Here is a 17987-nt window from a genome sequence, read left to right on the forward strand (position 1 = left end):
AAGCTGCTTACTTCCTACAGAGGACGAATTCTGTTGTGCTTTCCACTACATGCTCCCGGGGAGGCTTACAGTTGTTGAGAACTGCCCAGACTATTTGGAGAAGTCAGTCTTATTTAGGAGTGAAGTGTAAGCAAGCTATTCTGGCTGCACATCTAAAGCCACATTCTTTAGTTAACTAATTAGTAGAGAGAGCTGACATGTCTCCTGTCATATCAACTTGGTTCCGAATGAAGGTTTGAGGGAACGTTTTTATTGATTCCCTTAAAACTCCATCAAAAATCTTAGTATCATAACAATGTCTGGTATAGCAGAAGTTTATACTGAATTACATAGCATTAAAATCTATCTAGATCAATTTTATGGTTAGGAAGAATAATTTAAAAAAGAGCAAACTCTCAGCTCAAGGTACTTTCAAACTCCCAGAATACTTTCATGAATGTCTATTCTAACAGATACAACTTACCACTAGTTATGAATTACAACTTCCACTGAAACATGGTTTACTCATGATGGTTCCCTATACACAAAACCTGCTGTTTTCTAAGTCACATGTACTTGTTTCCTCTGGAGAAAATAAAAGTTGGATCTGTTCTCTGTATAAAATTTCTAAAAGGTCAGCCTACAAAAGCATTTCCAGCATGTCAAAAGATGGTCAAGTTATTTTTTATTTTTTTAATGTTTATTTATTTACTTTTGAGAGACAGAGAGAAAGCACAAGTGGGGGAGGGACATAGAGACAGGGAGACACAGAATCCAAAGCAGGCTCCAGGCTCTGAGTTGTCAGCACAGAGCCTGATGCGGGGCTCGAACCTATGGACCGTGAGATGATGACCTGAGCTGAAGTTGGATACTTAATGTCTGAGCCACCCAGGTGTCCCAAAAGATGACCAAGTTATGGCTAAAACCTTTTTGTAGGATGGAAATAAGAGTTATATAGATATTAACTAAATTTAAAATATTTAAATATTAAAATTTGAGTTTAAAATATTGTTTAGTTGCTATAGCTCCATTTAAGTTTATGAACAGTATCCTCCACCACAATAATTATATAGAATAATTTAAATATCGGCCAGTTTGACACTACACAAACCTGATTATAGCTGATCACATTGCTTTAAAGTGTTTTATTGATGGTTCTTAAGATAGATGATTTATGTTTGTGGCATATAGTAAGATTGGTTCATTCAACAACTCTTTGTTGAGCATGGGGTTAACCAATGGTTACAAAGAAAAATCAAATATATATATATATATATATATATATACACACACACACACACACACACACACACACACACACACACACACACATATATATTTTTGCCCTTGAGGGGCTCACAGACATTATTAAATCATTAATCATATTCTTCTATAATAAATGTTCCTATGTATTCAAAGCTCCCCATCAAAGTCAGAAGCACTCACCTGAGATAACAGGGATAATTTGTGCTGGTAGAAGGGTGGCACTGAAACAAGTGATGACCAAAACTGATATGCTCACTTTTTGCTATGTGCCTACAATGTATAAACCAGGCCTCCTGGGCAGAAGGTAATCAGATATTTTTACTCAACACAGGTTTTATGCTTTCCTTCCTAAGTGCCCCTCACCCGAACACTTCTTAGCCACGGTCAGATTTTTCTCTGAACCTGTACAGACTGCATGTTCTAGAAGCAGTCTGGCTAACTTCATCCTGGTTAAATCATAGCACACAGGTTTGGCTCCTTCTCAAGAGGAGTTTTTAGAAATACTATCTTTTAAACAAGCTTCATCTGTCCTGGCCCTCAGAAGAGTGGAAAGAATATTAGGTCAGAAACCCTGAGAGATCTCAAATAGAAACCAGGTCAAGTTTTCTTTATGCTCTGAGCTCAGGGCAGTATTTCTCAAAGTGTGTTAAACTACATGTTTAAATAAAATTAACGTTAGACACACAAAAGGGTTATATTGATAAATGTCAAATGCAAAAGAAAAAATTCATAACTTCACAAACAGCATTTCTAGAAAAAAGCCTTTCAAGTGTGTTGCACAATGAAAGGTATTAAATACTATATATGTGCCAATGGTCCTAGTTGCCTAAATATTTCTATGACTTACTGACAATCAGATATTTACCAGTATTCTTAACGCCAGATTTAAATAATAAATGGATTTTAAGTTAAAAAATGTCCTGGGGCACCTGATGGCTCAGTCGGTTAAGCGACCAACTCTTGATTTCAGCTTAGGTCATGATCTCGCAGTTTGTGAGTTTGAGCCCTGCATCGAGCTCTGCGCTGACAGTACAGGGTCTGCTGGGGACTCTGTCTCCCTCTCTCTCTATGCATCCCCTGCTCTTGTGTGTGCACTCTCTCTCAAAAATAAATAAAACATAAAAAAAAAAAAGTCCTTCTGTGGATCCAAAGATTTTAGTAAGTTCTGAGAGGGCAGGGATTTTTGGGTTTTGTTCATTATTAAATCTCTACTACCTGGCACACAGATGCATTAAATATTTGAGTAGCTGTCTGACTTAAAAAAATTTACAGCAAAACTTAAGAAATGGACATGAGGAATGATAAATAAGAGCTATAAAATAGTTGTTGTGTGCTAGGAATTATGCTAATAATAAAATTAAAGATCTATCCCAATTCTTAACACAATAGGACAGAGATTCAAAATCAGATCTGTATATGCTCATGCTAAGTAAAAATGAAACTTTTAATGAGAGTTTATGTAGTATTCTATGTTTTCAAGTTTTTTTATGTTTATCTACTTTTGAGAGAGAGCGAGCGTGTGCACCCGCACGCACGAGCAGGGGAGGGGCAGAGAAAGAGGGAAACACAGAATGTGAAGCAGGCTCTAGGCTCTGAGCTGTCAGTACAGAGGCAGATGTGGGACTCAAACTCATGAACCCACGAGATCATGATCTGAGCTGAAGTCAGACACTTAACCAACTGAGCCACCCAAGTGCCCCTCTATGTTTTCAAAGTATACATATACATTTTAGGTTACTGGATGACATTTTCTACATAATGCAACCATAAAAGCCTACAGTGTAATCAAGTATATAAAATATGCTCTTAATCTTGAGAGACAGCATAAATCAAATGTAAATGAAAATACATACTTAAAAGTTATGTTGACATGTTTTCTTTGTCCTTTGTGGGTAAAATACTAACAACCACCAACCCAAAGTTAACTTATAGTCAATTTAATCAAGGCCAATTCTTTGTTAAACTTATATAACAATCAAGTGGTTGTTTTCCTAATAACAGAATCTATTAAAGTAGTTGTTTCTATTATTTTATGATATTTATACTTGAGTTAACATTTAATTTCTCCAAAATATTTAGAATATTAAGCCATTTTACTTTTTTAACAATGAAGTCTCAATGAGAAGAAAATGGGCGAAAATAACCCAAAGTATGAAATATTTTTAAATTTTACTGAAAAATGTCACACATACAAAAAGGACTTATAAATGAATACCCCTGTATCTACCACACAAACTAAGAAAAGTATCAGTAGAGTGATCATATAATTAACAACCTAAACTGGAACATGTCAGAGCGGTGATGCTATTAAAAATTACACCAGTACAGTAAGTGTAAACTGAAACCACTGAGGGAAATCAGAACCCAAGGTTACCTCAGTTATCAGTGGCTTTAGAAGCCCCTTGATTGCCCCTTCAAATTCACATCTTCCTTTTCAATTGGTAACCATGAAACTCAATATAATTCATCCATTTTGCTTTTAATGAACAATTTTTTTCTTGTTTGCTATTACGAACCTTCTTAAATATGTCCCCTAACAAAATGTCTCCTGGTACACAAGAGTTTTTTCAAGGTATTTCACTAGGAGTGGATCTTTTAAGTTACAGGGTAAATGTGTATTCAATTTTAATAATAGTAATAATAATAATAATAATAATGGCAGTAGGTGAGCTACTCTTAGACATATGTTTTCTTTTGGTTCAATTTTTTCCTTTTATTTATAAAACTTTCTTTTGTAACCTGTTTTGATTTTGTTTTGGTGTTATTACATGTGATGACGATCTATTTTTTTCCCCTCAAAGAGCTAATTTTCACAATTCTGTATGTTGAAAAATCAATCCTTTCCCAGTTTATGTTTCCCCTAAAATCAAGTTCTTATATAAACAAGAATCTGTGTCAGCCCTTCTATTGTGTTCTATTAGGTTGATACAATTGATATCTATTTGGACCACATGATCAGTCAACCCAGCACCAGAGAATATACCTATTTACTGACCAGAAAGTTTGTGCCCAGGATTTATGGTCTCAATCTCTTAGGGCCACAGATTCTGACACGTAAGCCTTTTAACTTATTCTATCACTTTCAGACTTTTTCTCTTAAATCTATTAAATGCTTGAAAGAACTTGTGAAGCACTTCTTACCCTGAGGTTCCATGAAAGATAAAAAACCATATTCTTTCTCCAGACAAAACACAATATATAGGCATATTCCTCACTATTTGAAGTCTTGCTATGGAAGTATTTGCTATAATGATGTGTAAAAATGTTTTTATAACCTAACATTTGCTGTCCAACTTAAGATCTAATGAACGTGCACACTTGCACCGTGAAACTGCACAGGAGTCCAGGGGACCAAGTGATACAACTGTATCCAAGCTGTTCTTCTCACAGGATAAAGCCTCCTGTTCAAGTTATTTAAAGGTATTGTTCATTATCCCTATTTTCTTCCCATCTTTTTCTTGAGAGTTTAATTCTTCATGGATCTCAGAGTTTGCTTCTGTCATATACCTGGAAGCACAGCCAACCTTGGCCCGGTTTAGATAGTTATCTTTAACATAACATTTTATTATTTATATTCTAGTACAAGCTCCCTGCAGTAGAGGGGAGCATAGTTCAAATCTGATAATAGTATTTCTGAGTCCTTCACACAACTAATAAGTTCATAAAATGTTCAATAATTAGGTAATATTTTTAATGCTTTGTATTACACTGAAATCCTTGGTAGACAGTTAAGTGCTAGTTATAACTGGGAAAACTGGCTGTGATTTGCACAGGCTGGCAACATATCATTACTTTTCTCATTTAAAATTATGGAATGCAATTGACTGATGAATAAAGAAGATGTGGTATACATATACAATGAAATTTTACTCAAAGATCAAAAAGAATGAAATCTTGCCATTTGCAACAACATTCATGGAACAAGAACATATTATGCTAAGTGAAGTCAGTCAGAGAAGACAGTATATGGTTTCGCACATATGTGGAATTTAAGAAACAAAACAGATGAACAGGGGAAGGGATGGAAAATTAAGACAAAAACACAGAGGAAGGCAAACCATAAGAGACTTAAATACAGAGAACAAACTGAGGGTTGCTGGAGAGGTGTGGGGTGGGAGGATGGGCTAAATGGGTGATGGGCATTAAGGAGGGCACTTGTTGGGATGAGCCCTGGGTGTTATATATAAGTGATAAATCACTAAATTCTACTCCTGAAGCCATTAGTACACTATAGGTTAACTAACTTGGATTTAAATAAAATTTAAAAAATAAAAAAAAATATGGAATACAGGCTAAATGTAATCTGAAAATTTGCTACTCAACAAGCTTTCAATAATAGATTCGATTCAGACAATAAATCCTGAAACTTCATCTGAGAACTTAAACTCACATTCCACCCTCATCTCTGATTATACCCAGATAATCTTGGAAGTTCTGGGTTTTCCCCAACTCTTACTTACAATCTCTGGTTTACTAATGGTATGCTAAATAACATCCGGTATTTACAGCTTTTGTTCTTCTTAAAAAACATATGACTGCTTGGGGCGCCTGGGTGGCGCAGTCGGTTAAGCGTCCGACTTCAGCCAGGTCACGATCTCACGGTCCGTGAGTTCGAGCCCCGCGTCAGGCTCTGGGTTGATGGCTCAGAGCCTGGAGCCTGTTTCTGATTCTGTGTCTCCCTCTCTCTCTGCCCCTCCCCCGTTCATGCTCTGTCTCTCTCTGTCCCAAAAATAAATAAACGTTGGAAAAAAAAAAAAAAACCACATATGACTGCTTATTCCTAGTTATAGCAACTGTACACAGTAAATGCTCTATAAAAAGAAAATGCTGTTAAACATAATGAAATACTGAAGCAAAATTATTATCAACGTTGAGAAAGTGGTACTTGTAATTAAAAACTTGAGGCAACTGAAGTATTATATAACCTCTAGATCTTGAGACTAGCAATACTGACGTAATACCAACATGTACACATGACACTATGGCACACATTAAGGTATCATGTGCATGTTTCAAAAGGATCAGTTGAGTTTATACAACCGAAATCCACCCCCCGCATGAAAGCAAACAAAATCCCTGATCATTTCATCTGTTCTACCAAAATAACCGTTTTTCCAAATGAATGGGGAAAATCAACTTTGCCCACAACTAGATCCTAGTATTCTATCATCTTATCCTTTTCTTCTGAAAATACTCTTAAGTGAGTATGTGAAGAGATACAATATAAAAATGAGTAAGAGAAGATTCTTGCCATTAGCATCAAAACACTGTGCCTGGCACATGGTATGTACTCAAATGCATGTTTGTCTTACTGAATGAATGAATTACCTGACATGTTAGGATTTTTGAGTAATAGCTAATTCTTGTTTTATCCACAGAAAAAATATTAAAGAAAAAACAAACAAAATCTTACCCACAATCTGGAGCCGGACACCACCTACAATCAGGATCTGCAACAAGCCACCGTCTAAGCATAAATTCTTCATATTTTTCCATCAAGACATCATCACTTAATATCAAGCGAATATCATGGGGATTAAACCGTTCAGTACATTCTGGGCAACTGATATTAACTCTACTTTCAGATATTTCTATCCTTAGATATTGTCGTAAGCAATCCACACAAGATCTATGATGACAAGTCATTATCTCAGGAAATCTGTCCTTAGAATGCCGCAGAAGGCACAAAGGGCACTCTATAAAGTCTCCAAGTTGTTTGCTGAGAGAAGTTAATCCATTGTCAGAGGAGGTATTTGTAGAGAAAATGGAGTTCTTATCAGTACACATTTCAGAATGTATACTTTCAATGCTCGCAATTCCATCCACCCCGCCATTTAGCTCCCTTGATTTACGTTTGTTATCCTTTTTTCTCCGAAACAGAGAGCCTATTGAAATTCTTCTCTTTTTGGGTGCCTTTTTCACTGAAGGCAAGCTCACAGATGAGGCAGAAGACTGAAGATCACGATCTGAACCCATTTGCCGATGTAAACTCATGTCTAAAATGCTCATTAGAATTGAGTCAGGGTCTGTGTTTACACACAGCCCTTCATTATATTTAGAGATAAAACCTATTTCTTGTTCTTGCATTCAGATTAAGTCATGATGTAAGAAAATCCTACTTGGTTCCTTCGGTGAATTCTTGAAACAGCTGGACTTACAGAAGATGGTAATCATAGATGTTCTGAAAAACAAAACACAACACCAATATCATTTTACTGTATTCTTAGTCTGCATGTTTTTCTTAATAAACTTACAACTTTACTATAAAATTTCAAGCCAGTATGTTATTTATTTTTTAATTTTTTTTCAACGTTTTTTATTTATTTTTGGGACAGAGAGAGACAGAGCATGAACGGGGGAGGGGCAGAGAGAGAGGGAGACACAGAATTGGAAACAGGCTCCAGGCTCTGAGCCATCAGCCCAGAGCCCGACGCGGGGCTCGAACTCACGGACCGCGAGATCGTGACCTGGCTGAAGTCGGACGCTCAACCGACTGCGCCACCCAGGCGCCCCTAGCCAGTATGTTATTTAATCATTACATTGTTTTTTTTAATAAGGCCAATTTAGTGAGAAGTCTACACAAGAATGTAATATAGAATGAATGTTAAAAAAAAGTATATTCTTTAATCTTGATTAAAAACTCTAGATTTGAGCTGACCTTGTCATTTTTGAAATCTGATAAAAAAATTTTCATCATTTTCACTCAGACCTCATGATTCCCCAATGCTTTTCAGAGTTTTTGTGAACTGACAATAACATATTCACACAAATACAAAGGATTAAGTATAGCTTATACACTCTTGAAGAGCAAAGTGTGTGTGTGTGTGTGTGTGTGTGTGTGCATGCTCTTACCCTGCCAGATGTAATGACTTTTAAAGTTACAGTAATTAAGATGACATAGTGGTTACATCACACAAGGCTGGATACAAAGACCAATAGCAGACAGTCCAGAAAAAAAGTCTCAATTCCACTTGGTTCACACATCTAAGCATGAAAAGTAAAACTGCAAAGTTTCTAGAAGTCAATAGAAGACAATATTTCAGTGAAAAGATTTCTTCAACAGAAAAGTACTAACCATAAAAGAAAAGACTGACAAACTGTGGAGTGTAATAAACTCAAAAGGTAGTATTAAGGGAGTGGGACTACACATTTGCCACATATAATAAAGGATCAGTACCCAGAATATGGAAAGAATACTTACAAATCAATAAGTCAAAACAGATAATTAAGAAGAAAAATGGAGAATGTGTGCCTGGGTAGCTCATTTGGTTAAGGCTCTGACTTGATTTTGGCTCAGGTCATAATCTCATGGTTCATGAGTTGGAGCCCCATATCAGGCTCCATGCTGACAGTGAGGAGCCTGCTTGGGAGTCTCTCTCTCTCCTCTCTCTGCACCTCCCCTGCTGGTGTGCATATGCATGCTCTCTCTCAAAATAAAATTATAAAAAAGAAAAATGGGCAAGGGACTTAACAGAAACTTCACAGAAGGATATGAACAGTGTCAACATCATTTGTCATCAAGGAGGTGAATATTAAAGCCATGTTGAGATACACACCCAGTAGGATGGCTAAAATTCAGACTGACATTTCCAAGTATTAGCAAAAGGGTGCCTGGGTGGCTCAGTCAGTTAAGCATCCGACTCTTGATTTCAGCTCAGGTCATAATCTCATGGTTCATGGGTTCTAGCCCCATAATGGGCTCTGCATTGATGGCGCAAAGCCCGTTTGGAATTCTGTCTCCCCCTCTCTCTGCCTCTTTCTCTCAAAATAAATAAATAAATAAACAAACAAACAAACATTAAAATAAAAAAAAATTATTAGCAAAGATGTGGATTGCTGGTGGGAGTGCAAAATGGCACAACTACTTTGGAAAACTGTTTAACGGTATCTAGCAAATTTGAACATATAGATAACTCTATCACTCAATTATACTACTAGAAATAACTGCACAAAAAAATGAATGCATACACACATCAAAAGATATACATAACAATACTAATAGCATTAGCTATAGTAAACCAAAATACTAGATGCAAACCACACTTCCAACAGTAGAATAAGTTGTGATATATTCACATTCTAGTATATTAGAAATCAGTGAAAATGAACAAAATACAGCTTCACACAAAACAAGAATAAATCTCACACAAAAGAAGGCATACTGTATGTATAATTCTACTTAAATAAACTTCAAAAACAAGCAGAGCTAATATGATGATAGAAGTCAGGATTATAGCTACCCTTTGTGGGGAGGCACAAAGGGAACTTTGACATACGTAGTGGTTACAAATATATGTTCTCTTTGTGATAAATCACTGACCTACAAATCATGTTTAATATACTTTATTGAATGACTGTAAAAAAAAATAAAGAAGCTTCCTGAGATGATATCAACACATATCCTTGAGAAAGTCACACTGATTTCCCAACATAAAATATAGAAAAACATTTCACTCAGATGAACTTTATTCTTGTCCATCAATTTTTATTTTACCATTATTTGCAGCATTCTCTGCTAATTCTGAGGAAAATACAGGGTTTAAGAGTAGGTTTTACCAAAATTTTCTGCATATCTTCTTCTTTGTATGTTATTTTATCTTGCGTCTGAAAATGCCTTCTGTACTCCACAGTGCAATATATTTATCATAGAACAGTACAGAGGGAATCTATCTTGGGGAACATATCCTAAGAATTTATCATTTAAAACAGTAAACCAATGGTACTTAATCAGGATCACCTGGGAAATTTTTCAAAATATATACTTTAAGAACTTGATAGCCATATAATTTTTTATCCAAAAGAGAATTTTGTAAGAGTGAATAGAAGCACTCTTAATATTTAAACTAGGATAACAGGGGCAAACTGGAACATGTGTTCATCATATTTAGGAAATCCTAAAATATTGTGCAAATACACAAATATGCCTCAAAGAGAACATAATCTGAATACTAAACCTTTAATATTTCTATATGGTAAAAAATACTATAAAGTAGAAAGACAATATATTAAAAAAACATACATAACAATAAACAAATTTCCCCACTACACAAACAGCTTTTACACTTAAGAAAAATGCATATTCTGATAGCAAAATGAGCAAAGATACAAGGAAGATGTTTAGAGAAAAAAGAAGTACAAAAATTAGAAAGATAGGATACAATTTTTAACAATAATCACAACTAAAGAAATGAAAATTAAACATTAGATACCCTCTTTATGCACATTAGATTGACAGACTGTAACGGGTTGGTGAGTGTGTACGGAAAGAAGCATCTATGTTAGGAGGAGTGCAAGCAAATCAGCACAATTCTAGGGAACCAATTGGCATTTTCTATTAAACTTCAAAACGGAAATATTCTTAGGCCAGCAATCCTACATGTAAAACTTATCCTTCAGAAAATAAAAGGACACAGGCATGCAAAGACAGTATGCAAGGAAATTCACTGCAGCCTAGTTGATAGAAGCAAACAAAACAAGACCAAAAAACCCACACAAAATCTGAAAATAACTTAAATGTCTAACAGGGGACATGTAAACATAAATGAACCAACCACAATTTATGTGCAATGATATGGAAAGCTCTCTATATATAATGCTGAGTGCATAACTGCAAAACAGTGTGTATAATGTGAACACATTTGTGGAAAAAACACTCACACAGGCTTACATATACATACATAATTTCTGGAAAAATGTTAAGAAATCATTAACAATGGTTACCTTGTAGAGTACAATCTAGTATTGACTTTCTGCCTTCTGCAGAGCTTAAAACTGTATCATGAGCATCTACTACTTAGAGTTAAGAAACTGAACCCCACAAAAAACAACAAAAAAACATATTTGCCCTAAAGCTAACCAATCAAAAATAGGATGGGGTCCAGAGTTCACCTGTTTTATATTTAGTCAGTAATTCAGTGGCATACTCTGATGAAGAACCACTAATACTAAGGAGACTTACTTAAAACACTCTCACTTAAAAACAAAACTCCATAGGCCTAAGCCTCCTAAACAAGGCTTCTTATCTTTCATTATTTTAGGTACAAAAAAAACCAAAAGTTCCATTAAAAACAACTGCTTAGTTTATTAGTCATTGTCAGCCTATGGGGTTATAGTGAGGTACCCCTTAACCTATGGTATAGAGATGACAAGAAAGACTTACTTAAAAATCTACATAATTTAATGACTATCTTTCTGGAGAAATAATCCACAGAAGTATCTATAAGCATGTGACTGAAGAGTATTAGGAATGCCTCAGTCAAGGGAACTTTGGCTAACTTGGGATTTCTAAGACTGCACCCTAAACCACTAAAAGAAGAAAAGAAAGCACTACAGAAATTCTGCCAATTTGGACAGATGACAGAATGTGTGAAATTAAAAAAAAATTTTTTCAGTGACTCAGGAACTTATTTTTAGAAAAAGTCAACTTCACTCTCCAGTGAAAAATAAAAACCTATTATTTGCATCATTTAATATAGTACCATTCTTTTTGAACTCAACTTTTTATTTTTTTGATGTTTAATTTTTTGAGAGAGAGTGCAAGCCGGGAAGGGGCAGAGAGAGAGGGAGACACAGAACCCAAAGCAGGCTCCAGGCTCTGTCAGCACAGAGCCTAATGTGGGGCCAGAACTCACCAGCCATGAGATCATCACCTGAGGTGAAGTTGGATGCTTAACTGACTGAGCCACCCAGGCACACCATGAACTCAACTTTTTAAAGAAAACTATTGGGGGCACCTGCATGGCTCAGTCCACTGAGCACTGGACTCTTGATTTTGTCTCAGGTCATGATCCCAAAGTCGTGGGTTGAGCCCAGCATGTGCCTCTGTGCTGAGCATGGTGCCTGTTTAAGATTCATATTCTCTCTCTCTCTCTCTCTCTCTCTCTCACACTCTTTACAATAAAATAAAAAAGGTGCCTGGATGGCTGTCAGTTGAGTGCTGGGCTCTTGATTTTGGCTCAAGTCATGATTTCACAGTGCATCAGGCTCTGTCCTGACAGTGTGGAGTCAGCTTGAGATTCTCTCTGTCCCTCCCCTCCTCGTACTCTCTCTCAAAATAACCTTAAAAATAAAAGATTTACAAAAAGAAATAAACTATCAACTATAGGAATCTGCATTATGTTCTGCCTCATAAATTCACATTCCATTAAAAAAAATTACTGAGTTTTTAATGAATAGACACTCCTCTAAAGAAGACATCCGATGGCCAACAGGCACATGAAAAGATGTTCAGCGTCGCTCCTTATCAGGGAAATACAAATCAAAACCACACTCAGGTATCACCTCACGCCAGTCAGAGTGGCCAAAATGAACAAATCAGGAGACTATAGATGCTGGAGAGGATGTGGAGACACGGGAACCCTCTTGCACTGTTGGTGGGAATGCAAATTGGTGCAGCCGCTCTGGAAAGCAGTGTGGAGGTTCCTCAGAAAATTAAAAATAGACCTACCCTATGACCCAGCAATAGCACTGCTAGGAATTTATCCAAGGGATACAGGAGTACTGATGCATAGGGGCACATGTAGCCCAATGTTCATAGCAGCACTCTCAACAATAGCCAAATTATGGAAAGAGCCTAAATGTCCATCAACTGATGAATGGATAAAGAAATTGTGGTTTATATACACAATGGAATACTACGTGGCAATGAGAAAAAATGAAATATGGCCTTTTGTAGCAACGTGGATGGAACTGGAGAGTGTGATGCTAAGTGAAATAAGCCATACAGAGAAAGACAGATACCATATGGTTTCACTCTTATGTGGATCCTGAGAAACTTAACAGGAACCCATGGGGGAGGGGAAGGAAAAAAAAAAAAAAAAAAGAGGTTAGAGTGGGAGAGAGCCAAAGCATAAGAGACTGTTAAAAACTGAGAACAAACTGAGGGTTGATGGGGGGTGGGAGGGAGGAGAGGGTGGGTGATGGGTATTGAGGAGGGCACCTTTTGGGATGAGCACTGGGTATTGTATGGAAACCAATTTGTCAATAAATTTCATATATAAAAAAAAATTACTGAGTTTTTAAAACAAATGGTTGGGTTGCTGGCAGGAAAAAGAAGGAAAAAATATGTTGTATACCATAATGCCATTACAGGGATGCCTGGGTGGCTCAGTCGGTTAGGCATTCGACTTCGGCTCAGGTCATGATCTCACAGCTCGTGAGTTTGAGCCCCACATCAGGCTCTGTGCTGACAGCTCAGAGCCTGGAGTCTGCTTCAGATTCTGTGTCTCCCTTTCTCTGCCCCTCCCCCAATCACGCTCTGTCTCTGTCTCTCAAAAATAAAGATGTTAAAAAAAAATTTTTTTTTTTAAAATTTTTTTTTCTCAACGTTTATTTATTTTTGGGACAGAGAGAGACAGAGCATGAACGGGGGAGGGGCAGAGAGAGAGGGAGACACAGAATCGGAAACAGGCTCCAGGCTCTGAGCCATCAGCACAGAGCCCGACGCGGGGCTCGAACTCCCGGACCGCGAGATCGTGACCTGGCTGAAGTCGGACGCTTAACCAACTGTGCCACCCAGGCGCCCCCCCAAAAAAATTTTTTTCTTTTTTTTTTTTTTTCTTTTTTTTTTTAAATTTTTTTTTTTTTTCAACGTTTATTTATTTTTGGGACAGAGACAGAGCATGAACAGGGGAGGGGCAGAGAGAGAGGGAGACACAGAATCGGAAACAGGCTCCAGGCTCTGAGCCATCAGCCCAGAGCCCGACGCGGGGCTCGAACTCACGGACCGCGAGATCGTGACCTGAGCTGAAGTCGGACGCTTAACCGACTGCGCCACCCAGGCGCCCCAAAAAAATTTTTTTTAAATACCACTACACATTAGAGTTTAAAGTGCTTTTTAGGGGCACCTGGGTGGCTCAGTCGGTTAAGCGTCCGACTTCAGCTCAGGTCACGATCTCGCGGTCCGTGAGTTCGAGCCCCGCGTCGGGCTCTGGGCTGATGGCTCAGAGCCTGGAGCCTGTTTCCGATTCTGTGTCTCCCTCTCTCTCTGCCCCTCCCCTGTTCATGCTCTGTCTCTCTCTGTCTCAAAAATAAATAAACATTAAAAAAAAATTTTTTTTTAAAGTGCTTTTTATTTGTGTCTTGATTCAAACCTCACTACCCTATAGAATAGGTATTATTAACCTTATTTGATAGACAGGAAAACTGAAGTTCAGACAAAGTAAATATTGCAAGGTTAGTAAATGATAGGGTTGGGGTTAAATTCAGGTCTTCTGACATCTCAGCCTCAGTACCATCATCAGCCTACAGTTGCCTTCATGAAACAACTTCTCCAGGCGCTATCAGGATATACAAAATTATCTCAGAAAATGAAAGACAATTACATCTTGTATATCATCCAGGGCCAGTCTTAACTATCATCCTTCAACTCCATGTCTCATTCAAGCCATTCTCCCATTCTGAAATGCCACTCCCTTCTCTTCCTAATCAAACTGTACTCCACTTTTATAACTCAGATGAAACTTTATTTTGTTCACTTTTTCTTTCCTGATTATCTTTAAGTTTTTAATAAGGTTTTTAAAAAAATTTTTTTAATGTTTATTTCTGAGAGAGAGAGAGAGAGAGAGAGAGAGAGAGAGAGAGAGAGAGATCGAGACCATGAGTGGGGTGTGGGGGCAGAGAGAGAGGGAGACATAGAATCCAAAGCAGGCTCCAGGCTCTGAGCTGTCAGCATAGAGCCCAATGTGGGGCTCGAAACTCACAAACCATGAGATCATGACCTGAGCTGAAGTTGGATGCTTAACAAACTTAGCCACCCAGGCACCCCTAATAAGGTTTTTAAGGTAGAACTTGAATATTTGTTTTTTTAACACAACAGAGCCAAGATGGTGTCATGAACATAAACATCATGAAGAAATGCCAAATGAGTGTTTCTTAAAATGATACAATGTCACTGAAGTGATATTATTCCAGAACTACAAGAAAATATGAGTCTTCCCCCACCCCAATTGTTATTCCTAGGCACATATGTCTTCTTCTTTTTTTTTTTTAAGTCCAATTAGTTCAGGCACCTGGGTTGCTCAGTGGGTTAAGTGGCTAACTCTTGATTTCGGCTCAGGTCACAGTCTCACAGTTTCTGGTATTGAGTCCCATGTTGGGCTCTGCACTGACAGCAGGGAGCCTGCTTGGGATTCTCCTTCTCCCTCTCTCTACCCCTCCCCTGCTCATACTCTATCTTTCTCAAAATAAGTAAAATAAAAGAAAAAGTTCAATTAGTTCATATTAGGTCTACAAAGAGAAATATCAGGTCTCCTGGATTAAATACATAATAATTTATACATAAAAGCCGAGATGTTTACATGGTACAACACCATTTCAGAGCAGGAACAGAAGATGAATGACAGTAAATGTACTAATGATATAATCTGAAATATACCCAACTCCTAATAATCCCCAATATTGGAAGCTCTTTACTATCTATCACAGGATTTGTCAAGTTGTAATGCACTGATGATATAAAGCAGAGAGGGGGAAAAGATAACTGAGGTGGGGCTCCATAATAGTACGGTAATTGGTGTAGTAGGAATATCCAAAATAAAAGTAGGGATCTGTAATTAAAAATGCTAGAAGAGGTTAGCTACTGAAATAGAAAACAATAATAAAATATAGGTAGACCCTAAATTATGTATTTTCACTTAAGTATCTATAATCATAATCATTGTCACACCAATGGCACAAGGAATTCCTGTCACCTGTTAATTAAGCTATGAGATGTGTCTCCTTTCCCTCTTTTTCAGTCTAGCATAACTGACAAGTAACCAAGATTGCCAGTTGCTGCTGCATACTCATGCCCCTGAAGAAAATGGTTGGAGAATTAGTTTTATCGCAGGCCAATGAGCCCCAATCTTAACCTTTTAATGCACTTCAATGGAAGAGTATCACCCAAGACTGGTATTGGGAAGGACAAAGATCTGCGCTTGCTTATCTAACCTTCCCTAGTCCAGTGTTTATACTCCTGTAAAGTCAACACCATTTGATTCTTAGTTTTTTCTACCTCTTGGGAATACGTGAGGAATTATGAAATAGGAATGACCCAAAACAAAGATATTTCTACCAACATGTGCCAAAGCTTTGTAGACTAAAGATTTAGTAAAAGTGCTGATAACTTTGTACTGACTCATAAAATACATCTAATTTGGTACCACACTATTTTTTTATACTTTCTAAAAAGTACAGAAATTAAGCATTCCAGATGAAGTTCCTAATCAATAATTATATTTCTAATACCATTTTAAATGAAAATATGTACCATATATATTTTTTAATGTTTTATTTATTCTTGAGAGAGAGAGAGCGCACGCACATGAGCAGGGGAGGAGCAGAGCAAGAGAGGGACACAGAATCTGAAACAGTCTTCAGGCTCTGAGCTGTCAGTACAAAGCCCCACGCGGAGCTCGAACTCACAAGCTGTGAGATCATGACCTGAGCCAAAGTCAGTTGCTGAGCCACCCAGGCGCCCCTACCATATTTTAAACACTCAATTTATAAACACAGGATAGATAAGAACAATCAGAAGGCTCAAATTCATACAAATAGTAGTCCATGGTTTTAAGAAAAGCTGTATGTATCAGTCAGGGTCCTGGCAAAAACAAAGCATTCTCAAGGAAGTATCTGAAGTTCACATTTTAACAAGTGTGGGCAGGGTTAAAGGAACCAAAAAGGGATGGAAACTATTCAGGAACCCACTGCCACCCTTTGGAAGGAAGGGGCAGAAGGAAGCAATTACCGAAGAGCTGTGCAACAGCAACTGAAAGAATAATATCCAGCTTCTCTCTCTGGCTTTCCAACATCCTGCCAATGCCTCACATGGCTAAGTCCAACAAAGGAGTCCAAACAAAAGGTAGTCTTTAGAAGAACTCCCTCTGGGGCACAGAGCAAGGCAGAGAAGGGTTAAGAGTGGATCTGGAGGGGCAAACAAACAAACCCAGTACTGGATATATAAAGAAGAGAATTTTGGAGTCAAGACCTGGTTAACTGTGTTTAGTCATAAAATCCCTGCATAAGGTACATTACTGAGTCTGTGATCTCCACTACAAATAGATGTTAGGAGAATAAAGTAGACATATGCTAAAAGTACCTAACAAAACCTGGCACTATACTAAACGTTAGTATACTAAATGAAGTGAAATGAGAGACAACTTTGTATTCCTAGTACCTAACACAATGTGTAACTTAGAGCAGATGTCTAATAAACTTTGACTAAATTATGATGCAGAGTACACATAAGAAATGAGGAACTGAGGATTCTGTTCATGTCTTTACCTTTGATTTGCTATCACTGTATGCTCCGTATATCAAGGGATACAGCTTTTTATATACAGCTTTTTATAATAAAAAGACAAGAATCTTTACCCCATGAGTGCTACAAGAGAAATAAAACAAGTATCTTAACACTATATAACTTCAAGAATTACAGATTTAAGATTTCCCCCAATAAACATCTCCTAACCATAAACACTTCAATAGCACCTGAATAGCCACCCACATGCTAAATGATTTAAAACTAATAAGAGGGTATTCTGGAAATGTAGAAACCTGGGCAAAAAAAGTTTACAGACAATAAATCACTTCCAAGAGAAAATTCCTTTACACTCCTGATCTGTTTTTGCCTGTTATTTAGCTAAAATTAGGCCTCCTCTATTACTTCTCAGAAAGGTTAAAATAGAGCCAAAATCCAATAATTTTGTGTCTAAATACTAAGTATAAGAGCAAAAGTACCTCACAACTGTTAATTTCAGGTTTTT

At 37.2% G+C, this 17987-nt stretch overlaps 1 protein-coding gene across 2 annotated transcripts in view; it reads right to left on the bottom strand.

Moving 5' to 3' along the window:
* The window catches only part of RNF19A (ring finger protein 19A, RBR E3 ubiquitin protein ligase), a 57724-nt gene that overhangs the window by 25561 nt on the left and 14176 nt on the right, over positions 1 to 17987 (bottom strand). Inside the window, exons 1-2 of one of the 2 annotated variants that reach the window (XM_043601472.1) lie at positions 8802 to 8921; positions 6659 to 7426 (exon numbers count right to left, since the gene is read on the bottom strand). In XM_043601472.1, the coding sequence (XP_043457407.1) occupies positions 6659 to 7332 (674 nt within the window). In that variant the 5' untranslated portion in view covers positions 7333 to 7426; positions 8802 to 8921. Of the gene's footprint in view, positions 1 to 6658; positions 7427 to 8801; positions 8922 to 17987 lie in introns of those variants that run through there. The other variant, XM_043601473.1, reaches the window with a different exon arrangement.

The sequence above is a fragment of the Prionailurus bengalensis genome, chromosome F2 (genome assembly GCF_016509475.1).
Source record: "Prionailurus bengalensis isolate Pbe53 chromosome F2, Fcat_Pben_1.1_paternal_pri, whole genome shotgun sequence".
In the NCBI taxonomy this organism is placed as follows: domain Eukaryota; kingdom Metazoa; phylum Chordata; class Mammalia; order Carnivora; family Felidae; genus Prionailurus; species Prionailurus bengalensis.